At 33.9% G+C, this 27,505-nt stretch overlaps 3 protein-coding genes across 3 annotated transcripts; 2 read left to right on the top strand and 1 right to left on the bottom strand.

The window, feature by feature from the left end:
• Window positions 1-4,618: 4,618 nt before the first annotated feature.
• Window positions 4,619-5,344, bottom strand: LOC130616415 (receptor-interacting serine/threonine-protein kinase 1-like). Its single transcript, XM_057436375.1, has one exon. It carries the CDS (start codon window positions 5,342-5,344, stop codon window positions 4,619-4,621), a length of 726 nt encoding a protein of 241 aa, XP_057292358.1.
• A 12,362-nt stretch (window positions 5,345-17,706) lies between these two features.
• Window positions 17,707-20,336, top strand: LOC130616249 (uncharacterized). Its single transcript, XM_057436374.1, has 2 exons — window positions 17,707-19,900; window positions 20,239-20,336. The coding sequence occupies exons 1-2, from the start codon at window positions 17,707-17,709 to the stop codon at window positions 20,334-20,336; spliced, it is 2,292 nt and encodes a 763-aa protein (XP_057292357.1).
• A 1,333-nt stretch (window positions 20,337-21,669) lies between these two features.
• Window positions 21,670-24,351, top strand: LOC130648184 (uncharacterized). Its single transcript, XM_057454225.1, has 4 exons — window positions 21,670-21,720; window positions 22,005-22,079; window positions 22,233-22,307; window positions 22,413-24,351. Exons 1-4 carry the CDS (start codon window positions 21,672-21,674, stop codon window positions 22,559-22,561), a joined length of 348 nt encoding a protein of 115 aa, XP_057310208.1. The 5' UTR covers window positions 21,670-21,671; the 3' UTR covers window positions 22,562-24,351.
• Window positions 24,352-27,505: the final 3,154 nt, after the last annotated feature.

Here is a 27,505-nt window from a genome sequence, read left to right as displayed (position 1 = left end):
CGTTTCTTGATGGAAGAACCCTAAAAAATAACAAATCTGTTACCTGCCTTGCTTCAAATGACGACATTTTTAGATTTCGCTCTCAGCCAACGGATGACATATCATTTAACAACAAATATTCGTTAGCTGCCACTATTAAACATTCGGGCACCCTAGGAGCAGATCACTATTGGGCATTCATTAAAGATCGCAGCTGTGGCTCATGGTTAAGATGTGACGATAAAGCGGTTGTTAGAGTTGCACCATCCGATTTAAATAACTCTTCTGTGTATGTGTTGTTTTTTGCGAAAATGTAAAAATTTGTTTGATTAACATTCACATAAAAGGGGGAGGGTTATCTTTCCCTAGCGGTTTCTGTCACAAGCAGTCTACCGTGAACCTAGAGTTTGCTCACTCTAAATATGGGTCGAAACCTATACCTGTCCTTGGTTAAAGTTCTATTCATCTTTTCAAATGTGTTGTGTCCTTTTTATTCTTTTTATAGAAAGGGAGAATTGTGCTTTTAGAGGCATTTTCTCTAGAGGAGTACAACCTCTAGCTTATTTCCAAAGACCTAACAGGTTGAGTTCATCATTGCGGTGACTTGCCACCTCTTTGTATATTATTTTCTCTCTGATAAGAAGCATAGCAAGGGGGTTCGACTATGTCTTGTCTTTGGGTGTGACAACCCCACTTTTTACCCCAGTCCAGTAGGGAGGCCAAGTTTGCTCACTTGGTCTACAGGGTTAACGATACTGCTGTACCCATAGTTATTCTTGTAAGAAGCTCTGCAAGGGGGTGTGAAATTTTTCTTTCATGTATTCGTGGTTTTACGCCCACGCATATCACCCCAGTAACTTCAGGCTGGTCCCAAGCATTGCCCTCTTTTTATAGTTTTTATTTATTTGTATATAAAAATATATGTACTCATGGATGTGCACTTTCGGGGACTATATATCTTTGTGCACTTACGGGGACATATTTTAGAAACCACTTTCCTCGTTATTGGAACAGCAAATTTAAGTCGGAGTAGCACCACAGGTTTGGAATAGCGTACCACAACCTTGCAAATGAATAAACTGAGAATATTATTTTTTTAATTTTTTTTTGTCCCCGGAATGTCTTTCAAGCACTATATGCGTATATACGAGACATTGCAGTTATGCAGTTTATGGGGACAAATTTTATATATAAATTTTTAATAATATAACTTTATGTTTGATGCAATGCAGAGAGTCATAGCATCTGGAAGGCATCAGGGACAGAATGAATATGAGAAATTGTTGATTTTTTTGGATTAGGAAACCAGTTATCACAAAATTAAAAGCAAAAAGATTATTGGAAGATGTAATGTAGATCACAAGTGAGAATAAAAATAAATAACATCATGCGCTGTTTTACTTATTCTTCCTTCACATTCTCAAACAATTTTTGTTTCGGCTCATGTGCACTAAAAACAACATTATTTCGCTCCGATAACCTAAGTTTTTTGCAGTGTGGACATGCGCAAGACAGTGAAAATGAATAAAATTCGCGTAAACAGCAAATAATGATGTTGCTATTTGTTCACTGTACTCGTTTATATAATTTGCTAGAAACGTTTGGATGAAATACTGTCTACTATGCGTTAACACCACCATCCACAATACATCTATTTCTTGGTAACGAGGTTTTTTCGCGCTTTAAAGTAAATCGTAGTATTGAAATAAAATGATATAAACGTAAACGACCGCATTCGTAGTCTTTTCACTTGATCATGATTCAAACCTCCATATTCCTATTTAATCACCTATTGTTTTCGAAACAATAAATTTTTCATTTATTAATTGCCTCTCTGGAGATAGCTTATGAAATAATAACTATTGATAAATTATACTTTTGACTTGTATTATAAATACTTTGTCGTCTAGTTATTCGCCACAACACAGAACTTCTTCAGAAGTAATTCTCTGATGACAGTCAGTTTCTACATTCTTCTTTTTTTGCTAAGAGTACAATGAGATAATTGAGCAAATAATGATTAAACTCACCCATCGAAAACACCGGAATGCGGAAAGTACTAGTTCTTCAGAAATATGTAAAATGTACAAAACACAATTAAAAACATACAAAACCCTTACTAGCTATATACATACAAGTGTAGCAATAAGTCTAAGCATAATAAAAATCTATACGTAATATAAAGGTACTATAAATATATACAGCCTCTATAATGGTGCTTATGACTATGAGCTAAAAACGTCCTCGTTAGGCATAAATGAACTAAGAGCAAGAATCTGTGTCACTGCAGGAAAAATCATATCTGAATGCGACTAGTAAAGTGAAAAACACATGTAGAAGGGAGGGAGGCGGTGCTGAAAAGGCTGAAGAACTGAAAAGGAAGATGCTATGCACATGGCTCTTTTATACCACCTTGCAATGCATCATGGAATGCCAAGGGGGGGTGTCCCTGAGCACATGGTGAAGTGAGACAACTTCAATGTGGGTCTGAAGGTGTATCACTGGGGGAATTTAAACCCTTATAAACACAAGTATTTATAAGAACAGAAAACAATTATTAGTTAACGGTACAGTTTGAAATAACTCAACACGTTCAAAGTATGGTAATAAATGCATGGTTCATACATTTGCAGAGGTAGGTGAAGAAGTCTTTAACAGTGACAACGAAAAAAACTCTTGATCAAGCCGTGTCGCCAGCACCTAGTATAAAATTAAAAATATACTTAAAGCGTTTTTTTAAATACGCAAATTTTTAAAGGAGATTAAAATATAATAAAATAAAACCTTGCTAACATCCGGAATAATGAATGACTAAACAGGTTCCTCTATACTATCATTCATGATATCCTTAAATTTTAGATAATCAAGATTTAATTACACATGACAAATTGATTACACTTTATTTGGAAATACTGATGTAGGTTCCTATGGTTACTAAAATTTAAAATAGCGTTAAGTGAAAAACAATAGTATAAACATAGCATAGGGACATATGCGAAATATTTACAAGTTACCGCAAATTAAATAGCAAGGCTGGCCAGTTTACTAACAGCCTTTTTTTCATCCACGCACAGAAACTTAAATTTCTTTATGACTATTAAGGTTGTAAGACACAAATAAATGCCTGCTTTTTTATATAAATTCAAATGGGAGTAAATTTAAAACACCTACCGCCATAAGTTCAGATAAATCTTTATCGGCAACTTCAAGAGAAGTCTTCACAGGCAAAACCTAAGATAAACAGGCGATTAATTAATGACATGGCTAGCTTGTACTTCTAACGTGCCAGATGCCAATAATTTTATTTTTACAGTTACGCACAACATTTTGAAACATACTTTTGTTATGGCAATTTTGTCATTTTTAGCAGCAACAACAAAATCAATTTCTGTTTTCTCTACCAGACCTACATAAAGTTTAAGAACTAAGAATAGGCTATGATTTAGATGAGATCACTTAACTACTTAAAGTGTTTAAAATAATACCATACCTGTCATTTCCAACAATAACTGTTGGACTAAAATATCAAAATAGACCTTTTATCAGCATATTAAATTTGTAAAGATTGAGTTTTGGTTATTGACAAGGTCAAGGCGGCAATTACTCTTGTTTTGTGCTCATCCATACACAATATTTACATACAAGATTAATGCTACTGGAATTTAGTTTTAAACTCAGGAATTATTCAAAGGACGTACGAAAACATTATAAATCCACGAAAAAAGGAAACTTCAAAAAAATAAGTTATAATTTACTAATAAACAAACCAACTTGAAGGCCCACAAAAAGCGCATACGTTTAATTTGTTGATCTTTGAAACAAAACGAAACAAAACATGTTTTTTTAGAAAGAATTTTGTTGCGCTACTACGGCACCATTTTCGCCATACTTGTTTTGTGTTTGACATGTGTTTCGCATGCGTTTGCATAAATTAAAGTTGATTTAGCTTATTGTGTCAGTTTTTTTTAATGAAATGGGACCCTAAACCGACTATGTTTTCGATTTTCTAATAAGATATGTTCATTTCTAACGATTTTTGAGGACGTATGTTAGTTGGAAATATACTTTCCCCTTTGATTTTTTTCTCTGTCCACATTTCTTTTCTTGGCAAAGGGCTCTAGAATAATAAGAAAAACATAACAATCTATAATTAATGAAATATGAGGTTTAATGTTCACTTGCAACAACAGTGTTTGTTGTAATATAGAAAATCTTCTTGAATCCTGAAAAAGCTTTGGTTTGTACTAAACAAAAGTATCAAAACTAGCCTTCCTTGTACACACATGCCTGGATTTTTTCAACAACCATAACCAAAACAGATGGATGAACCAGTTTTGTGTATGACCATCACAATATGTGTTAGGTCATGCTATTTGTTACCAGTAAAGAAGATTTGGGGATTTCGTTATACAATCATCATTCAAGATTTAAATTAATTATTTTTTCAGAGTTTTGCTGTGGATAAAGTTTTGAAAGAACAAAGAACTTGTTTTATTGTTGTTGTGTTTAAGAAGAGAAAAACGGAATGCATTTTGTGGAATGAATTCAGAGAAAACTAATTTTGTGAAGGCTTCTGTAAAATCGTGATTTAAATTTAGGGACAATTTTACAGCTTACATTAAAACTTCTTCAATAAAGGTTAATATAAAAAGCATATGCCTACTTGGTATAAAGCATCCAGGCTACAACATTTTTCTTCTTCATCAGTATTTTTAACTGTTGCAGGACTTTTTCTGTTAAGCATGTCCATTATCTGAAAAGGAAAATTGACAAAATGGATGAGATCTTGTTCTTCTAAAGTTTGACATATAGGTAAAAAGATGGGTATATATATATATGCAAACAAATTAAAACTTGCCTGCTCCAGTGTAGGTCTTGTTGATGAATCACAAGTCCAACTTTTCTTTATTATAGGTGCTATGAATTCATAGTCCTCTTTTGAATATATTGTCTGTAGATGATCTACTAAAGGTCTTTGATTGTTCTTTAGTGCTTCAAAAAGCAATAAATCATTAACAACCGGCAAAACATTAGCCCATGGTGATGCTTGGTCAGACAAAATTTCAAAAATTGTAATGGACCATGAGCATACATCTGTTTGGTATGATGGTTTCATCACTAACCCAGTGCATAGTTCAGGGGCAGTGTAAGCTAGTGTCATCCCAACACATTGTTTCTTTGTTGTTGTAAATGTTGCTGTGATAGTATTCTTTATGTCAGGCATGTCATCAAAATCTGCTACTTTCACTTGGAAATTATTTACTGAACCAAAAAGTAACAAATTCGAAGGTTTAAAATCTTTGTGGATAATTTCAAGATCATGCAAGTATCTTAAACCGGCTGTAGCTTTTTTAATGACATTCATCCTTTCATTAAAAATAAAATGATCATTCTCATTGAGAATTGACATCATCTGTCCAACATTGTGCACTATCTCATCACCAATCAACAACCGACAGTATTAAAAAATGAATGCAGATAGGTTACAACAAAATCCCTGAAAAGAAACCACATTTGTATGGCTTAACTTTCTCAACTTGTCTGCCACCTTATAAAGCTTCTTTTTTGCTTGCTTCTGTTTCAGAACTTTCACAGCAATCAATTGACTGTCCTTTTTGTGACGATATATAATTGCTGATGCACCTTCACTGATCTTGTCAGAAAACGTTAATGGCAAGTTTGTTTTATAAGGTGTAAGGATCTCTTGAATTGCATCACACTTCTTTGGATTGAATGAAATTGTAGCTTCATTATACTTCTGAAATATACAAATATTTTTAATGTCAAGACAATTAATTTCCCACAAAATACCTATTCTTTTTTTATGAAACAACAAGTGAAAACACACATTTTAGATATTAATATTATATTATTATCATAACTAATATTTAGCCCATGGAAAAACCCACTATATAGATACCGAAATAGTGAGCGAAATTAACCATAAAATTCATTGTTCTTTTCGTCAAAACGTTTTTCTTGTTAATCCCATTCAAGCGGGAATAAATAAAACCAATATGTTTTTAATATAACAGTAGACAATAGACACGTGCTTAAGGAAATAATAAAAATTAATTACCGTGACTTTTTTAAAACAAAAATTAGATTCTTTGTTTTTATTTAATTGCACCAACTCCTAAAAAGAATGATAACATTTAGCCAGAAAAAAGTAAGCTGTTATACAAAGCAATTATCTAAATGACATACTTCTTCATGCCAAGGTAAATTATTTTCTCCATAAAAGTATAAAATTTCTTCCCCACGCTTAATATTTCTCTGGGCAAACAAGCACAGATGTGGGTGATTATGGTAAGCAATCACTTTCTTCATTACAGAATTGGTGAAATATTTAGAATCATTAACCAACCGACCAAAACTTCCATCATCCATGGTAGCATCAAGCCTAAATATAATTAATATAATTTATAAAACTAAAGCTGTATAAAGTCAATCCTCCAAATTAAAGTTCAGTATGAAGCAGGCATAATATAAATATATATTGTATAATGTTTTACCACATATGTTTATTATTATGCTTAAATTCATAAATATAAGAGCCAAATCTATTTTGATCATATTTGGTCTTGAGAGCGAGTTTTTCCTGTTTATCAACAATCAGCTTTCCTTTGTATTCCAAAATAAAATCTCCTTTAGAAATATCGCTTTCTGCGAAGACTCCCCATCCTAAATATAAATAAGTAAACAGTAAACAGTGAATAACGTTTTTTTTACACTTATAAATCCATCCTGTAATTGGTTTTCAATTCTTCATAAAGATATATATTTTCCAGAGATACATGCTAACCCCAACTATGCAGCACAGAAATTGAATAATTAATTTTAGTGAATAAATGAATTATTAAAAAGTAAAAATGTTTGATAAAGTGCTATGTATCAAATGAGATTCTTCTTCTATTTTAATGCTTTTCTATGTTTTAGGGGGGGGACATTTGTCTGAAGATAACACACACACACACACACACACCAATTAGATACGGGACTGCCAAACTTAAAATTGAAGACAAGGTCAACGTCATCTCGGTGCAGTCATTGGTAGTCAGTCTTACAAGATTGAATATGTTAATAGCAAAGTTGCAAGTTTAGTTGAACAGCTAAAACTTCTATCAAAGATTGCTGAACTAGAACCTCAATCATCTTATTGTGCGTTTGTAACCGGTTTTAAAGCTAAATTGGCATTTCTTCTCCGGACCGTTCCTGACATAAAAAAATTACTTCAACCGATAGAGACAGTCGTCAGAAACGAATTCATACCTGCGATAACTGGTGGTCATCTATGCTCCGAAAACGAAAGGCTTTTACTATCACTTCCCACACGACTTGGAGGATTGAATCTCACTATTTTTCCTGACGACGCACAAGTACAATTTAATAATTCGAGAATGATCACAAAATGTCTTGTCGACTCTATCAAAAAGCAAGACATAGACGGTATCTACGATGTTGGAAAAACAAAAACAGCTAAAGCACAAGTTAGAACTTTAAAATTGGATATCCAGAAAGAGAATCTGGCCCTATGCAGAAATAACATGACGGTGAAGCAAGTTAAGGTAAACGACATCAACCAACAAAAAGGAGTCCCCAATTGGCTCAATGTATTGCCAATAACTGAGCAAGGTTTTTATCTCAACAAGCAAGAGTTTTGGGATGCTATGCGTCTACGCTACAATTGGAGCATTCCCAACTTACCCAGCAGTTGCGTTTGTGGAGCTCGATTTGACGTTGAACACAGCATGAAGTGTAAGATGGGTGGCTTTGTTACGAGACGTCACAACGACATTCGTGACCTCACATCAAAGTTACTCAAAGATGTTTGTCATGACGTACAGTTAGAACCGAATTTGCTACCGCTGACTGGAGAACGTTTCGATTTAAAGAGTGTAAAAACCGGTGATGATTGTAGACCGGACATTCGTGCTCGTGATTTTTGGATAAACGGCCAACAGGCATTTTTTGACGTAAAGGTTTTTGACCCCACTGCCTCGAGGTACAACAACCAAACTTTACAGCAATCTTTCATTTCAAACGAGAACGAGAAGAAAAGAAATTACAATCGTAGAATTTTGAATGTTGATAATGGCAGTTTCACGCCGCTTATATTCTCAATTCACGGAAGCATGGGTCGCGAATGCATCACTTTTTACAGTCGGCTTTCGGAAATGATAGAGGATAAGAAGAACATACCCATTTCAACTGCAGTCACACATATACGCACAAAACTTTGTTTTGCTCTGTTGAGATCTGGTTTAATATGTTTAAGAGGTTCGAGAAGTTTATATAAAAAGTTCGATGTAGGAGATGATATTGTGGTTGATCATGAAATTTCAAAGTTGAACTGTTAAATCGTTAGCTAGGAATATGTTGTGTTATGTAGTAAATTAGTCCCTTGTAATCATATAATGTTCTAGTTATTGTTGTAAAAAGCAAAATAGATTGAATTAAAAAGAATAAATTGAAGACAAGTTTGCCAATCAATCATCTACACAAATATTTAATATAATGACTATCAAACCATGTTATATATATATCATCTATAAAATTACCTTTGGTTTTATTAATAAACTTCATATGAAGGATTGGAATTGCTTCTAATAAACAACAACGCTTTTGCTCTTGATGATAGCCCCTACATATAAATAAAAGGTATCATTAAATCTTTGAATAAATAGAAATAGATTTGAACAAAAGTATATCGACATTTTTTCATAAAAGTTTACACAATTTCAAGAAATTTACAAAAAGAAACATCATTATGTTATTTCCAGTTCACATTAAATCTACGTAAAAAAGGTCTCTAAGATTAGTTTAACCCAAAATTTGACAGGGCAAATAGCTGCTCTTACGGCCAAAAATCCATGTCTAAAAATATCTAAGATTCAAGTCCAATTCAACCCAAATAAGCACAATAAATTTAGAGGTAAATCTACTACCCAGGATTGCGTACTGTGGAACCTTGGTTAACAAACCTTGACAGGGCAAATAGTTGCTCTTACGGCCAAAAATCCATGTCTAAAAATATCAAGATTCAAGTCCAATAATAGCCCTAAAATATGATGCTGACCCAGAAACAAAAGTAAAAACATCTCAACAAAAGCTGCAAAACTCTCAAATGAACTCTCAAAAGTTTTTTTGGCGATTTTTGTAGGCTTTGCTACTGAAAATCGCGTATTGTTTACATTAAAATATAGAGAACATATAAACCTAAAAATAATTACATTTACAAACATGCACGCACATCTCCACAGACAATAAAAGAAGGACCACATAAACAAAATTGACTATTTCTTTTAATTTATAGATTTAAGAAATAAACAATCTGAAAGGAGATTGAATTGTTTTTTTTTTTAACTATCATTTTCTATTTTGGAAAGAATGGAGGAGGATAACTGGGTAAGAAAGTGTAGAGACTTGATAGTTCCTGGGGCAAAGCCCAGAGGCAGACCGAGAAAGACTTGGCAGGAGGTTATAAGGACAGACTTGATACAGAGGAAGTTGAGTTTAAATCTAACACAGTCTAGATCAGATTGGAAGAGTGTCATTAATATACCCCGTCCAACCCATGCTAGCATGGAAAACGGACATTAAGCCGAGAATGATGATGATGATGATGATTTCTTTTTTTATGCATGATAAATAGCCATATTGGCGCATAAACACACCTGTGCTTATCAAGACCAGCCAATAGTTGTTTATCATAGTGGTTAACAAGTTTTGAAGGTACACGGAACACAAAGCCGTACATGGGCAAACCCACACTATATGTCATGATGTGTATATTTTACATGGCTAGCCTCACAAATATCGAGGGATATACCCTGTCTATTATTTCCAGAAGGGGCCATGGCTACGAGGGTGTCGATAAGCCGCATACGCCGTAAAAAGTGCGGGCGTTTTCGGGCGAGTTCTGCGTTTTAAAAAAAATTCAGGTATTTGCCCGAAAAAACCCGCATAGTCCCGAACAATGCCCGAACAAAAAAAAGATTCACCATAAATGACTCTCGAAAAATTATTTAAAAAAGTATAAAAATTAAAACGAACTAACTATGTGGTAGCGAAGTTCTTAAAAGAACTGTTTTTATGGTTTTTGATAAGATTTACTTGATAAATAACTTATATATAAACTTTATTACCTTCTTTCTCTTCAAGCGCGTTCTTTCAACTGTCGTCCGCCATGTTTATGTTACAAGGTGTTGCATTTCGGGAATGTTCCAGGTGAGTTCGGGCGTGTTCGGGAAAGTGCGGGCGGTTTCGGCGGACAAACCTCAATTTAATTCGAAAAGTCGCCCGAACTCGCCCTTATATATGCGGGAGTTTGCGGCTTATCGGCACCCTCTTCTCGCCTGTATATATGCAGGCGTTTGCGACTTATTGGCACCCTCTTCCATGGCTTAGATGGAGAGTCCTAGAGTATTTAATGCTCATCTTCCCAATTTCTCTCACATAGCTTGGGTTAACCCTGGGCTATGGTAACATTCAAGCCCATGTTGAATCGCTGTAAAGAGGAATCGAACCCCGGTCTCCTGCACAGAGTACGAGAGAGCTATAACCACTAATTTAGCTCTACGGCTACAGCACGCTCTGCAAACTCATCTATAGCTAGCTAGCTAAATGAACTTTTAAAATTGATGTTCGCAACCTTTTCACTTATTTGACAAGAAGGTAATTCAAGTTGTGCCGCATTCCAGCCTTTAAACTTTTATATTCTATCATTGTTACGATATAAATGGCATTGCACAGATCTTCAAAATTGTCCCTAACAAACGAACTAATGTCAGAAAAACCTGCCATAGTCTTGAGCGTTTCATACAAACTTCCTAGTTGGCGCATATCTGCTCAAAACTCTTTAGAATAGAAGCACAACGAGTTGTGCCTAAAAAGGAGTCCAGATGATACTTATTACTTTTTCTCTTCGAATCTGTTAAAAAGACCTGAGTCTTGGAATACGCCTGAGTTTAAGATCATTTGACACTCGGTTACCTGATTTATGCCCATAACACATGTGGAAAGCTACAGCCAGGGTCACAAGTCCTGGCGCGCAGATAGTTGTTTGCTTCTTAAACACATTCTCTAAAGAATAATTTTAAATTTATCCGTTTAAGGATATTCACGTTATGATAAGTTTTATTTATCTCATTTGTACCTATTCAATTCATTTTGAATTGCTTTAATATTTATTGTTTAGTGTTGTGTTCTGTCGCTGTTGTATTTTTCTGCCTTTTACGGTCAATGTTTTTAGGAAATCCTTGCAAAAAGGGGGATTTTGCTTTTTTGAAAAATCTCTAGAGGGTTGCAACCTCTAACTATAGTAGAACCAGCTGTCATTAGACAAGAAATATCATTACAGCTAGCTGTTTTGTCACCTCATCATCATTGTCTTTTTATGACGCTGCAATTTTGCAAACATTTTGCCACAGCGTTGTTTAGGATTTCATAAAGAGCATACTTTCAAAAATCTTGCGAATCTCTCTTGACTAAAGAAACAATATATGCTGGAATATTTGGAACGTGAATGCTAAAGAGATGATGTAAACACACAGTTCCACCGCCAAGCAAAGTGTTAAAATCCCGTTGGTTTACCATAAGATAAAATGTAAAGTAGCTGTCAAAAAAGGCATGTTAAAAAATAGTGGCATGTTAGCGGTAGCAAAGAGGTACTTTATTAAAAAAACCATATTTAAGTGAGTAACCTTGATTAAAAATCCTTTATTTAACGTCATCTATGCATAAATCGAAAAGATATAATACTTGGGATGTTTTCAGTTCGGTAAGTTTCCGTATCTTAGTTTTAAAACTGTAGTCTATGTTACGTACTGACTTGTACCAGGTTTTCGTTCAGTGATTTGACTCGTGTTTGCAAAAATTTCCCTCAGTTTGTTTCCATTTTTAGATTTGCTCAGAAAGCCATGGTTTTTTAAAATACTTTAAACAACAGTAAAATTTAAAATCATTCCTTCGTCTTAGCTAAAAAGATTCACCCAAAACCCAGATAAAATACCAAAAAACACAAATAATATAGTGTAAAAAATGACATATTCTGCAATTGTCAAAAAGATATTTCTACTAAAAAAATAGATACTTGACATAATTCATTTCTAATTGTTGACAAAAGGTCTGCATTCCAATCCAAATCGCCAATGGCGTTAGACACTTGTCTGGTTACAGCATGACTTTAGTGTCATCGTCAGTTTTGCAAATATTCTCCTCTTCATCTATTTCCGATTCTTCAATTTCACATAAAGATTTCGGATCGAGAAAATGTCCAAACGCCAAAAGTAATGTTACAATCGTTTATATCCTACCCAATCCAGCAGGATTAGAAACCTACACAAAGATTGTCGCTTTATAATCCGGGTCTTTTTCTCCTTCTTGTGCAGAATTAAGTTCACCGATATATTCTCCTATGGATTCATCCTTCTTAATTAGTCTAGTTACAAAGACTCCAAAACCTACAGAAAAGCAAAGACGAAGTAAATTAGGTAAGTTTCCTAAAATATTTTCTTCATCAGTTTAATTAACTTAATTACTTTAAACGAGGCTCTGCGCAAAATAATGGTAATAAAAAATATTACCTACACGTCATCAATTTTGTGCTTTTCGATATGATATGGGTTTGTGCGAGAACGTATATGGTGTTTGGCAACATCACACAGAGTATCTGGCTCTCTTTTTTTTGCCCTTCTCCGAACAGTCTAAAATTATGTGCAACCACAAAGAATATTAACGAGGATCGGATAAGTATTTAGCAGACGGCAAGTAAATTGTCTTAAATCATACTTTAATAGTATATGCTGACAAATTATTACTTTAATGTATGGATGTGAAGATGAATATCTTTGACCACTGAAATATGAGTTTAAGAATAATTGTGACAAGGCACTTGAAGGTCTTTCTGAAATTTGGTAAAATTAGAATGGAAATGTTATTTTTAACAATCTGCCTAAGAAACTACTTCGGTCATAAAATCTATGCACAATGTAGCAAATCTACTTAATTTTTATTTCGAAATTATGTCTCTTTTGCAAAACATGTACCGTGTTTCAAGTACGATGAAATTTTTTTTGATTAAAAAGAATGTGATTTAAATTTCATTACTTACCACAACAGAATCTTCAACCTTACTTTGAAACACTTCTAGAGCTTGTGTTGCATTTGGTTTATCTGAATTGTGAGACCAGCAATTTGAAAGTAAGCAATTAATTTGATTTGCTTCTTTACCATATAGCTCCTTTAAGTTATTAAGGTTAGGTGTTTGCCCCGGTCCCATGGTGAGTTTAACTTACTTTTACAACTTCGAACAATGTTATGCCTAGGGCGTAAATATAAGAATTTGTTGATGCCTCATTACCGCCTTTGATTAGCTCTGGTGAAATATATGCCAATGTTGTGCCTGAAACAGAGATTACACAAAAGTTAATATTAAAATTTCAAAATATTTTAATACCTTTATTTTACTTTACGCACCAAGTAATGGGTTTTTCGTTAAAGTAGTAAGTATCGTATCCTTGAAAACGGCAACTTCACTAAAATCGTGTTTGTCTTTAATGAGGCATTAGCTGCTTTTAAAATTGCTTTTTTTTGAGAGCATCTGTTGGAACATTTTTACAGCAGCAGTCTTTTCTCGCAATGTGTGTTTAAACACTACTGCCGACGACCCTTTTCCAATTATGCCACCAGAAGTGTTCAGTGGTGTGTCAAAAACCTGTTTTATTTGCTCTGTACATGAAAGGTCATGTTTTTTTAAAACTAAATCCGGCCATAATTATACGCAACCATATCTAAAAAAAATAATTCACTATTAGTTAGAACTTACTCATCTTGAGTGGTAACACTTTTGTCTTGCTCCATCCAACATTGAAAGCTTCTCGCGGACAACGAACGCAATCGGTCTTTACGTTTGTGGGGTTACGAAGTTTTGGTCTCAGTAAATCAAGACAAAATCACAGTCTAATATTAGCACCTCTGAGCAAGTAAGTCCATTTCTTCAACTGTCCTTGACATCGACTGTACAATCTTTAATAGATAACGTTTTGGAGAGCGAAGAATTGTCAGTTGTCAACTCGTACTTCTGTCACTACTGCAATATTTACCAAACTGCAACAGTTAAAGAAGAGGTCGCAGAGTTCAGTTCAATTTTGGTTCTGCAATTAAAATGCTTTGCCTATAACAAAGGTCTTGTGTCTAAGGTTAGTTCTCCTGTCACATCTTACCCGAGCACCGTTTCTATACCTATCACCATAGACAGTGAAGTCTCTTGTCGCAAGCACTACAACTTAAGGGTTGTAATTAACCACTCAGGAAATTTGAACAATGGCCATTATACACTGTTGCTTATAACCAAATGCATGATAAGTGGTTTTATTGCAACGACAGAGCAGTGGTCTCTTGCAAACAAGGCTTGCTAAAGGGTGTACAACCTTACATCCTTTTCCTTGAAAAGCTTAGGTAAATTGCAATCAACACCAAACTTCCGGTTTATGTCAGCAAGGGGGTTTGACTATTCTACTCGACTTATTACCCTAGTCAAAAACCAAAAAAAATAAACAAACAAAGCACAGTCTTATATTTGGAGAGTGACGACTCCACTTCTTACCCCAGTCACACAAGATTGTCCAGAGTAGGACAGATGAAAAGGTATGGATGAAAGAAATGTCTAGTTCCTGCTGAAGACTGTTTGCAGACCTCTTTTGTGGTGACTCAACTAGACATTTGGGTACCTTGGTACCCTTTACAGAAGTCCTTTCCTACTCTCTCTGTCTGTTTGTTTGTTCAGTTTTTGTGCCAATCATCTCCTTGGAAAAAGGAAGAATTGTGTTCTTTTATATGAGCATATTCTTTTGAGGAAACAAAACCTCTAGAATTTAAGTGTGAAGACTTAACTGGTCGAGTTTATCATTGTGCGCGCCCTTTGTAATTTTCATTCTTCTCATAAGTAATTCGGCAAAACTCTTACCAGTTGTAGTGTAAGGAGTTATTCGGTATGTTAACAAAAAATCGATTCAGTTTCACGTTAAGGAGACTTTAGCACGTGAGACTTAAAGTTTTAAATAGCTTGTTCTTCCAATCCATTTGTTGCGGGATGATATGATGCTGACAAAATCTGTCTGGTTCCATTCATTCGATGAAATTCTTGAATTCTTTACTAATAAATGCCGGACGGACCCTTATCTGAAAGACAAATTTCCGGTAATCCATGGCTAGGAAACACGGAAGAAAGTTTACCATTTTAAATATTTTGAATTGCGCCTAACAATGATGTCGATGTTAGTTTTCTGGATTTGCAATAAATTTTTTACACTGAATCTTCAGCCACAATTTACTTGCAAAATATTAGCAGGTTACCTGCAGGTAGTACGAAAGGTTTGCCCAATTAACACAAAAATGTTCAATAAATCAAACTCTACAGTTGAGAACCCCTTCTGTTTGAAAGGATTAAGTTGATTTAACTATTACTTTTATTCACATGATCAGGACTTTGTCTTAAAATTTTGTAACATTATTGACAAGGTCCCTATATTTCGGCTCTCAAGGTTGAAACGAAAGACATCAGCTGGCTTTCCGTTACTACTATCTAAAAAAAGCCTTTAGTTCTTTATTGCTAGTTCTATAGCCTTATACATTACATAACTTTATAGTGGTGGTCCTACGCCATTCTCGCTACTCCCTTTCTTCTTCAGAAATGATTTTCTCGTCATTTTCCACATCTCCAGCTTCTTCCTCCTCATCTAAACTGTCGTCTTTAATAGCTTTTCGACTATTTTAACAGGTTGATGGTCGTAACAAGCAATTGCAATGACTTTCTCATCACTTGATTTATCTTCTAAATCTTGTGGTTCGGCGGTGGTTTGTTGTTTTGGTTGCATAGTTGTTTTCATCGGCGTTGGACAAAAGTCGTTGCATTTCTTTAACAGTTTACAGTGCAGTCTTTTTACTTTTGGTCCATCTCGAATAGTGAATACCGACACATTAGCATCGATATTTTTTAGTTGTGGAGCTTCTTGCTGCCTGATTGTGCAGGTTACGTAGAAGAACTTAACACCACTATTTATGTTGTGAACTCAACCTTTTTGTCATATATTTACTGATGTATTTGTTATTTCTGACGATTTTATCATTTGCAAGTTCAAAAGCTTGATTCATCAATTGCTTTCATTACTCAACAATCTTGTTTCCTATGTTACAAAGGAATCTGCACTTCTGCTCACATTCTTGGTGCTTGTAAAACTGCTTTTTCCCAGGGAAGATATACCTTCAGACACCATTCTGTACTTACCCACTTAGTAGAAACTTTGAAAAAGTTGATCTTTAAACTTCCTTCTGAACCTTCTAAAAAATGCCACAAAATAACCTTTGAATATGCGTCCACAATTACTAGGAGCATCTTTCCCATGAAAGGTCGCTCTCCCACAAATGGATCAGCGCACGGTTTGTCTAAAACAAAATGTTTTGCAATGGTATTTTAAGAATAATTACACTTTCAAAATTCCATTCATGAATATTTTGTTCCGTTTAGAAAATGGAAAATTTAACTAACAGTCTGGAATAATAAAATAGCTATAGATATACCAACATTATATGACATGCTCATGAAGACATTCTTGATATCCATCTTGACATTTTGGGGATCTGTATCGTAAAACCCATCTTGGCTTCTCATGTTTGTAAAAAGATTGTCTCTAGCACATTCTACGGCTTTTTTACCACCATGACCATCAAAGACTTCTAAAAAAGTGGTTCTTTTGGCTTTTTTTTGCAATTATAACTGAAGTCTTGTCTTCTATGTATCTCCGCATATCTTGATTTATTTCTCACCTTGCTCTTTACCGATAAAATGCATGACTTTCATGCTCAATTATGGGTCCACCTCATCTCAGTAAGGGTGTCATCTCTTAGACATTCTCATCCTTGACTGATGACTCTATTCTTTAAATCTGCGAAAGACGTTGTTCGTCAAGTCTCTTTGCTTACTGTATTAAAATTTTTACACCTATTGATTATGCGAGCAATCAAACCCACCCGCAAACAAATTAAATAAGGATTTTTGATGATCCATATAGTTTAAGACAAAAATTCAGGAATTGATGCTCTGAAGATGCAGTTTACTTCTATATTAAGAATATTTTTAAAATATTAACTCATTTTTCAGTATACAAGCAGTATTTATGAAGATTAGTATTGATGAGGGGTCACGACAAGATTTCTCACTAGCAGTATTTATGAAGATTAGTATTGATGAGGAGTCACGACAAGATTTCTCACTAAAAAGAACAAGTGCAATAATTTATGTACTAATATAAGATGAATAACCATATGTATGCATCTAATTTATAAAATCCTGTTTTATTGTTTTGAACCTACATGCTTTTTGTTTAACGTGTGAACCACGATATTGATAAACGACCTTATTTTTGCTTCATAGCTTTTCTCCAAATTTAGTCTGTAGCCACATTTTATGCATCTAATTTATAAAATCCTGTTTTATTCTGAATTGTAAAAATTGTAAAAAAAGGTGATTGAATTAGCTAGCTACATATCGAGTAATGATTTGTGCCTTATAAGAACATGTGTATACATAGTTATTGTAATTACATAATATGCTGAAGTTTCCGGCTATAATTCTCTATTATATAGTCTATTATACTCATTTTTTGGAGATGTAACAGATACATCTTTTTTATTTTAGGACAACTTAATCTTGTGTGTACGTAAGTAATGGCTGGTAGCAATGGGTTTAGAGTAGTTTTAAACTCATTAGGCAGATTTGTTTTGCAGCGGCCTGCTAATAATACCAACCATTCTAATAATAATATAGATAGTAATAATGCACCAAATAATATAGCAGAAGAGTTTGAAAATGATCCACTAGGTAATGTTAGTTCTTCCTCCAGAATATCCACCTTACCGCATGTTGAAGTGAGAAGTCGACGTTCCACCAATACTTCTCGCATGTTAGCACACAGGGCATTTGAAACTCCTGCTGAAGCGGAAGTTAGAAGGAGGCGCAATGCACAGCAGGTAGCTGCTGCGAGGAGAGTAGAGCAAGTAGGAGTACGAGAAGAGAGACTTGCACGTAATGCTGAAAACATGAGGCATGTCAGAGAAAACGCACGTAGAGTTTTTCATAATATTGCAAGGGATTTTGGTGTTGTTTCTCAAACTTCTGTACACACACTTGGTCCTATGTCTGACACATGTCCATATTGTTCCAGTAAAAAATTTCAAAATGAAGGAAATTTTAAATGTTGTCAATCCGGTAAAGTAGCCCTTCCTGAATTAAATGAATACCCTGAAGAGCTGACTCACTTGCTTACGGGAAGGGAGCAATTATGTAAAAATTTTCAAACAAATATACGAAAATATAATTCATCTTTTGCTTTTGCCTCTCTAGGAGCAAATATAAGACCTCCACAAGGACATGGGCCCCCTTGCTTTAGGATAAGTGGACAGCTTTTTCATCGGTCTGGCTGTTTGCATCCTCCTGAAAATGTTACACCCTCCTTCAACCAGTTGTATATAATAGATTCAACAGAAGCACTTAACATTCGTTTGAATAATCCAGCAAATGCCGAGTGTTTAGAAGAGGTAATGCACATGCTTCATACTGTAATGGAAAGAGAATCTCCTTTCAGTGCAGCGTTCAAAAATATGTTTGCAGTTGAAATGGAGGAAAATCAACGAGCAGTGCGTGAAAATCGCCCAGCTTCTCAGGTAACGATGCGAATGCTCGCTGGTGGAGATAGGAGGCGATATAACACTCCAACTCAAGATGAAGTAGCTGTGGTATTTGTTGGCGAAGATGGTGCACCACCGACCACACGAGATATTGTAATATATCCAAAGGATCGACCATTAACTAATCTCTCTACGATGTCGGCAAATGTTGACCCAATGATGTATCCCGTTTTTTTTCCAAGGGGAGATCCAGGATGGTATAATAACATTCTCCACGTTGAAGAACACCGCACAGCAAGACGTCAAACAGTAACAATGTTACAGTTCTATGTGTATCGACTTGCAGTAAGGAATAGCTTCAGTTCTATTCATTACGGCAAAAAATTATTGCAGCAGTACATTGTTGATGCATATACTAAGGTTGAAGGTCAACGTTTAGATTTTATACGCAGAAATCAAGCGCAACTAAGAGCTGAGTCTTACCAGGGCTTGGTAGATCATTTGAGTATCAGAGCTGACGAAAGACAGCTCAATCCAGAACGTATTATAATTCTTCCATCTTCATTTCAAGGTAGCCCAAGAGCAATGCGTCAAAATTACATGGACGCAATGGCCATTGTTGCAAAATATGGAAAGCCTGATTTATTCTTAACTTTCACATGTAATCCAAATTGGCCAGAGGTTAAAGACAATCTCTTTCCCGGTCAAAGTCCATGCGATCGGCCAGACCTTATAGCAAGGGTCTTTAATTTAAAATTGAGAGAACTTCTTGCAGATATACACACGCGAGGAGTACTAGGTAAAACCATAGCTTATGTTCATGTAATAGAATTTCAAAAAAGGGGACTTCCACATGTCCATATGCTTATACATTTGACTCACGAAGACAAGCTCCGCCATGCTGATGATATTGATACCATAATATCAGCGGAAATTCCTCTTGAAATAGATGATCCGCAATTATATAAAACAATAAAAAGTTGCATGATTCATGGTCCATGCGGACATTTAAATCCTGTTTCTGTTTGCATGGTAGATGGGAAATGCTCCAAAGAATTCCCTAAAGATTTCTCAAATTCCACAGTTTCAAATCGTAATGGTTATCCAAAATATAGGCGTCGTGATAATGGAAGGACTATTACTATCAGAAATTCAGATATTGATAACAGATGGATTGTTCCTTATAACCCTTATTTGTCAAAAAAATACAATGCTCATATAAATATTGAGGCCTGTATGACGGTTAAAGCTGTAAAATATCTTTATAAGTATATATATAAAGGTTTTTTTTTAAATTTTATTTTATTGTAGGAGTTGTTTTGTTATATCAAAATGAAACAAAAAATACAAAAAAAACAAATTTTCAAAAAAGTTGTTAACAAGCTTTAAGTTCTTTAAAAGCATTCTTTTTAGGACAGTCAATTGTTAAAAATTACATTATTTGAATTTTTACATTATTAATTCACAAACATTTAATTGCACAATTTTTTTCTAAAATTGAATTTGTTAATAATAATCTTTTTTGAGTTCTCGCTTTCTTTTTTCTGATTAAAGTATGATGTTAATTCACAGTAACCAGGTGGGATGAGATGATTCCTGCGCAAGATGATATGATTCTTGCAAGAAGAATGCTATGGATTAACATTTACTTTAAAATTGCACACAGGTGAAATTTGAAAAGCACTTTTATTACATACAGGATTTCAGTGCAATCCACTGATAAAAAAAACGTCAATAAATAAATGATTTAACTCAAATTTAAAGTCTTTCACTTTAATATTTTGTTTTGCATTGCTTTTCAATGTTCACCAACTGTTGTCAAGCGCTTGTACTGTAATATGCAAACAGTTTATTTCATATGTTATATCCAATGACCTCTCCTCTATATATATAAATATCGTATATGTCAGCGCAAGAATAGGTTTATAGTTCTTAATCAAAACACCATATAAAAGAATTGGAAATTGGAAAGCATGTGTAAATAACTGTCTAGGCAAGTGCAATGTGAAGAACTTGATAGCTTTAATGTGTGTGCAAGCCTAAAAAGGGTAGAATCATAAAGACTTAGCTTTATGTCTTTTTAGGTGAAGTGCAAAGACCTATGGCTTACCTTCCCGTGGTGCACTTCGTTAAGTGGATTTACCATATTCGTAGCAGTTCTTTTGGAAATAATATTGGAGTTATTGTTCGCTCATTTGACATCTATAAATTTTTAGTTCATAGAATTTTTTTCGGACTTAGAATTCAGTTTTTAATCAGTTTTATATATATAGTTCATGATTACAAATAGACTGCATTGTTATGGTCTAATTTTTTTTTATTTTGACTTCTAATATATATTTTGGCAAAACATCATCGCTTAGAGCTAAGTAATATTACTGAAGAAATGTTGCAAATTTGACTCTTATTGTATTACAACTTGGATTTTCATTGTTCGTACTTTTAGTAATGTGTATATAAGAACAAGGCTAAATTGCAAAAATAAAAGATTTACAACAGTATTTAAACCCTTTAATTCGTTAAATTTAACACTTTACAGACCCTTATAAAAGCCAAAATGTTCTTCTTATCGAATTAATTACGTCGATTTATTTGATTAAAATAAAAGTTAGAGACAATTGTTTTACGTTTTTGCAAATTTGTACGGAACCAAAAGTAACTTCAATCTATAAATGAACAAAATTGTTTTAAATGAAATGTTTTTACCCAAAAAATTGCTACGAATAAGGAACTTTCCATGAACTGAAAGCCAAGGCCTTTTTAAATTGCAAAAATGATAGCTTTGTAGATCTAACCATTATTATAAACGGTAATAAAAAATTAAAATTTTAGTAGAAGTGAACCTGCGCATTATCTTTAAAAGTGCTGCAAAAATTATGGATCCAGTGGATTAAACCCACGACCTTTAAAAAAAGTTTTTTTTATTCTACTTTCAAAGTGTGTTATAATACTTTATAAAGTTAAACAAATGACGCACATTTGTTTTAGGTAATACATATATTAAAATGGGTGAAATAGAGCTAGATTTTGAGATGGATGATTTGGAAAACAATAGTAAGTATCCCACGATTGTTTGTATAATTATCTTGAGTATAATAATCCATGTAATTTTATGTAAGCAGAACAACAACTGACAAAGTTTGCTTGAAAAAAAAGCTATAGCTTTTCGATTCAAAGTATTATTATTAGAAAATTTGCAAAAATTTACACTGGAAACAAACTTTGTTAATTCTTCTTTAATGCACATGTCAATAATTAATAATTCACAATTTATTTTTCCTCAAAATTCTATTTATCTAAAAGGACACAGCCAAGAATAAATGACTTTTTTTGCTTAGTTATGGAAGAAGACGAAACGATAATAAAATTAAAAAAAGAATTATGGAACATGCAAGAATGTCGTCGAAAGGAAAGTAAGTTTTTTATTATACTGAGGTGCAATCTCAAGGAAATACTTTAACGATTATTTTCGTTTAATTAAACTTTATTTGTCTAAGAAGAACACATCTAAATTTAACTACCAATAGAATGAAAAATAAATTACTTTTATATTATTTTCAAATTAGGTATTGAACAAGAAAAGTCCTTGGTGACGTTGAAAAAAGAGATTGACTTACTGAAAGAGGGGCGTGACAAGGAAAGTAAGTTGCTCATATATACTGTGTAAACTCAGTGAAGGGAATATCGATTAAAAACCTTTTTTTTTATATTGACTTTAATAAAGTTTTACCAATAAATCTCCTTAGTTGCAGATCATGCCGACGCTTTGCGTCAAATGAAAAAAGAAATGCGAAGTTTAAAAGAAGAGAAAAGAAGGGAACGTAAGTGTCATTATACGTTTCTATTAGATAAAATGAAAACACATGACTATAAACTCATGTGTGTACATCATTGATCATTTTTATTACCTAAGAATGACCTAAAATTTCAGTGTTTTAATGACAACATCGTAGACTGTTGCGAAATCTTTTAACGTCATCATTCAAACTTTCTTAAAAACGTTCTATCAACAAGCATAAATTTCATGGTGAAAAAGGACAACTTAAATCAGCACATTTCATGACTTTACAGTGCAGATATTATATTATGTCGAGCAATTTAATTTTTAATTTTAATTACTTTCACAACTTACCTAAAGAGATCAATCATAATTACAAATTTCAATTGTTACTTAAATAGTAAGTAGTAAGTAACATAAAATTGAGGACACCGTTAGCACTTGCACGTAAAATCTTTGATTATTAGAAGTTTAATTTTTTTCAGAAAAGGAAAAAGAGAACGACGAGCTTCGTGCTCGCTACAAAGAATATAGGGATGAGAACCCTGGTCCAAAATCTGAAAGATCGTTTCAGTTTTGGAAACATAATGGGTATAAAGACAGTGAAAAATTCAAAAGGAGCTGGAAGAAACAACTAAATAAAAAAACTACCACCAGCATTACAACTAATGATAAACAAACACAGTTCCCCGAAACACAAGAGCGAAGTCGACCCTGCACTGTTGTGTCTAATTGCCATGACGGAACTATCACTTTTCATTTTGGAAAATGAATCTTTTGTCATGGTGATGAGATCGACAGTGCTTTATAATTAAACATGTTTTCAAACAAAAATAAAATTCTGCGGAGTAAAAACAATTCTGAACAGACTTCGTTTTTGTGTTTCCTAACAAATCCATTTGAATTTACACAAGTCGTATTAATTTATAGATAGATAACATGGATGCATTCAAAAAACAGTTTGTTCAAACATTTTAAGGCAAATACAAATTAGTTGACGGATTAGTACATAGTAATGACTATTTGAGCGTTTTTGAATGCCCCCTATTGTGTCACGTTGACACTACAAAGTAGCTGTTGAGAAGTTTTCATAACATATTATTTACGGAACAATTCTCTTAATTGAAGTTTCTGTTGCGATTCCAGATGGCTTATATTAAATTACCCATTTTCAACTTCATTTCATTCTTATTTTATTGTCACATTCTTTTACTCACTAAGTGATAAAACCTTATTAGTATGTAATGGTTTATTACATTCCACCGTTTACATTATTGTGTTCGAATCTTTCAGATAACTCCTATTTCTTATCGTTAATAAAAGTGCGAGGATAAGTTAAAGAGTTTATGTTGTACAATAAATTAAACAGGTAGTTTAATATAGCACACCAGATTTATTTGTCTTTCTTTCTGACTACACCTTCGAAAACACAATTGTCCATTACAGTAGGTGATTATTTCCTTTTCCACACTTCTCCATACCACTGTTTTCTTATGTTGTCTAACACATGCTCTTCTTTCTTTTTTAGGTGAAGCGCAAAGTCCCATGGCTTGCCTTCCCGTGGCGCGCTTTGTTAAGTAGATTATCTCTTGTTTAAGGGATAATCCACGAACTAAAAGTCAGGGCAATAAAAACATTCCAAAATTCGTTTTTACCTTATGCATCGCGGATTACGGACATTCAATCAACTTACACATACCAAATGTAAGATTTTTTTTATTACGTATATTGTTTTAGCTGTTTTTCGTCAATAATAGAATTAATTGTCAGTGTAATTCATAACAGACTTTCTTGACGTGGTATTATGTATATTTGTTAGTCGTTGAAATGGTTCTAATCAACAATATTTTCCATTGTTCCTTTGATTAAAGTGGATTTCTCCACGTTCTCCATGTTCTATGTTTTTATTTGGCACCCATCATATGGACTCGATGAGAGATTCAGTGGATTCTTCCACGGGACTTCGGCTAGTATAAGATGAATAACCATATGAATTGCACAATTACTCGTCGCTGATTCTTGCGATGGAGCCGAGAGCAAAAAAGATAGAAAGTGTAAATTAAAAACCAAGTTTGCAGCTAAATTTTAAGTGGATTATTATTAATTCATAATTAGAAAATTCAAAACATTTCAAGCTCTAAAGCGAAATTCCCCTTCAGACAGTAGCTTCCCATCAAGGTCAGAATAGAAGAAACCAAGTAAAAGTTAGCAACGTGCTAGAATTATTGTCCTAGGACTCAATTAAATTTTCTGTTTTTTACTGATAACTCGCAAATTATAATGTAACTGCACTTATATTCATGTGATTACTACTACAAAAAATTTCTATGATCAACTCTGCATTCTTTTTTGACAATAGACTCTCTCATTTCAAGGGATAATTTTAACCTGTTAGATACAAAAAGAATTATTGTTCAGGAACTTTTCACTTCCCCCAGCATGATAAATGGCTAAACTCTTCATCAATTACACATTTTATTGGATATTCCTTGACTTCGTGATTATCAAGTTTTGAGGTGCCTGCAATAAGGTCATTTTCAATATCAAAATTGCTGCGTGATTTTTGTTTTCATATCATTGATCTAATACATGTTTATAGATACCATAGACTCTTGTAAGTAATACTTCGTAAAAGTTTTTTTGAAAAAAGTCTAATAGGGTGAATCTTCAGCCATAATTTACTTGCAAAATATTAGCAGGTTACCTGCAGGTAGTACAAAAGGTTTGCTCAATTAACAACAAAATGTTCAATAAATCAAACTCTACAGTTGAGAACCCCTTCTGTTTGAAAGGATTAAGTTGATTTAACTTTTACTTTTATTCACATCATCAGGACTTACAGATTTAACAGACATGAAAACCTTTGGTTTCATAGTAACTGCCACAGTTCAACAGACTCAACAACAACAACAACAATTTGGTAATATTTGATTTAATTCACAGATTTTGCGCCACAAGATGGATTGAGGACGAGGAAGTAGCAGCAAGAGCAATTGAATTGTGGGACAATGTTGTCAAAGTTATGTCTTATTGGGAGAGTCTTAGCAAAAGCAAACGGCCAAAGTGCAAATCCTATGATGTTCTACTTATGGTCGCAAAGTTTACCTTTTTCAAGAATGTTGCAACGACCCTGAATTGTTACCTGGTTGCTTTCCAATGGTTCCTTTCTTGAGTGATGTACTTGAGGGAATGACTAGAAAAATCATGAACCTTTTTTTTCGTAAGGAGGTTATGACTGAAGCGAATACTCCTCGTAAACTTATTAACATTGATGTTGAAGACTTCCAGAATCGATTGCCAGTAGACATGGTGAACACAGGCACAGCTGTAAAGGCTATCTTGCGGTCAAAAGACATAACAGATAAAGCAATACATCAGTTCCGAAAAGATTGTGTAGCTGATATTGAAGCTACAAGAGAGAAGTCCCTTGAAGTATCTTATCGTTCGATGCTCCTCCTCATTATCACCAGGCAATATGGTACATCATGTGTTGCCTTCTGTGGCAGATTCGGCAAAAGAAGAGCTTGAGAAATTCTTATCATCGCTCTACGCAATCAAGAGTGGATGAATTCCTAAGGCCGTCTTTCAAAGATCAAAAAGCGTTATAGGCCATCTGTAAAGTGATCTTTGATCTTTACATTATCACACAGCCAATCTGCTGTTGAACGGGGATTTAGTATCAATAAAGAAATGTTGATTAAGAATCTTCAAGAGAAATCTATTGTTAGCGAAAGAGTTGTATATGACCACCTACAATCATCCAATGTTGATATGCATGAGTATCAATTGAGTAATAAAAGTTGTAAAGCTGCCAGACAAAGATGCGGAACACATCTGGAAGACCAAAAAAGAAAAGAAATCAACAATGTTAAAAACCATAAGAAAAGATTAATCTCATCCATCAATGCACCGAACACGGATATTGAAAAACTCTGCTACAAAGCTGAGGAATCTGAGAACATGGACTTTTTAGTTAAAGCAAATGCTTTAAGAAGGAAGGTCACCGAAAAGAAAGCTAACATAGCCGAACTAGATAAAGCTGTGGAGAAGCTAACTAAGGATCTTCAAAAAGAAAAGTAACGTCAATGCTCACAGACTCTATATAGGATATTAGTTGATATTTGTTGTTTTTCTAGTCCAGGGTTCCCACAAGATTTAAATTCTCAAAATTGAGGAGATTTGAGTAGAATTGAGGGGAAATTTTCACTTTTTGAGGAGATTGAGGAATCAAAATTGAGGAGTTTTTCACAAATTTTCAGGAAATTTGAGGAGATTTTTTTAGATAAAGTTATGACTAACGTAAAAAAATCTATTGGGTAAAGTCTCTAATATAAATATAATTTCCAACATGGACGGGTACGAACAAAATAAAATGTCTTTTTTCATATCTAGATAAAATATAAAAATATAAAACATAAACGAAATTTAGAAACAGTGCATGATAAAACATGACTAAGTAAATAACTGAAGATAGTAATCTATACAAAAGATCCTTTTTAGAAATATTAGTATTTTTAAAACATAGGCATATGAGCATTATTTACATGTAAATAAATATGTAGATGGCGGAACTTTTTACCTGGACAAAAACAAAACAAAGGGATAAATACTAAAAATCCTAAATAACGTTTTCTTTCTCCTTCATTAGCTTTTGGAGAAGTTCTGAATACTCCATAATTTCCTTTTCCTTCTCGCTTACTGTTTTTCTCAGTGAGTTGGACTTTGTTATCAAAGTTTTCATTTCCAAGACAGCCGTTTTCTCCTCAGCATCTTTAGAGCATTTGTCGGCATCTTTTGATAACAAAACTACAGTTTTCTCAAGCATCTTTTTCTTGGATCGGATAACATCTATTTCTTCTTGGATTGATTTCCTTTTTGAAATTTTTGCTGATTCAGCTTTCTCTTTTCGTTGATTAACCAAATATTCATTGTATTTGCCTCTTGCAGCTCGTACACTCTTACGCAATTTTCCACATACTTCATATTCCTCAGAACTAAGATTGTTTGATGTAAAATGATCGTGAACTATTCGTTGCGAAATCAAGCTCACAGTGGAGAAGT

The sequence above is a fragment of the Hydractinia symbiolongicarpus genome, chromosome 1 (assembly GCF_029227915.1).
Source record: "Hydractinia symbiolongicarpus strain clone_291-10 chromosome 1, HSymV2.1, whole genome shotgun sequence".
In the NCBI taxonomy this organism is placed as follows: domain Eukaryota; kingdom Metazoa; phylum Cnidaria; class Hydrozoa; order Anthoathecata; family Hydractiniidae; genus Hydractinia; species Hydractinia symbiolongicarpus.
The sequence above is the reverse complement of the archived record's forward strand: the minus strand, read 5'-3'. Positions and strand labels throughout refer to the sequence as shown.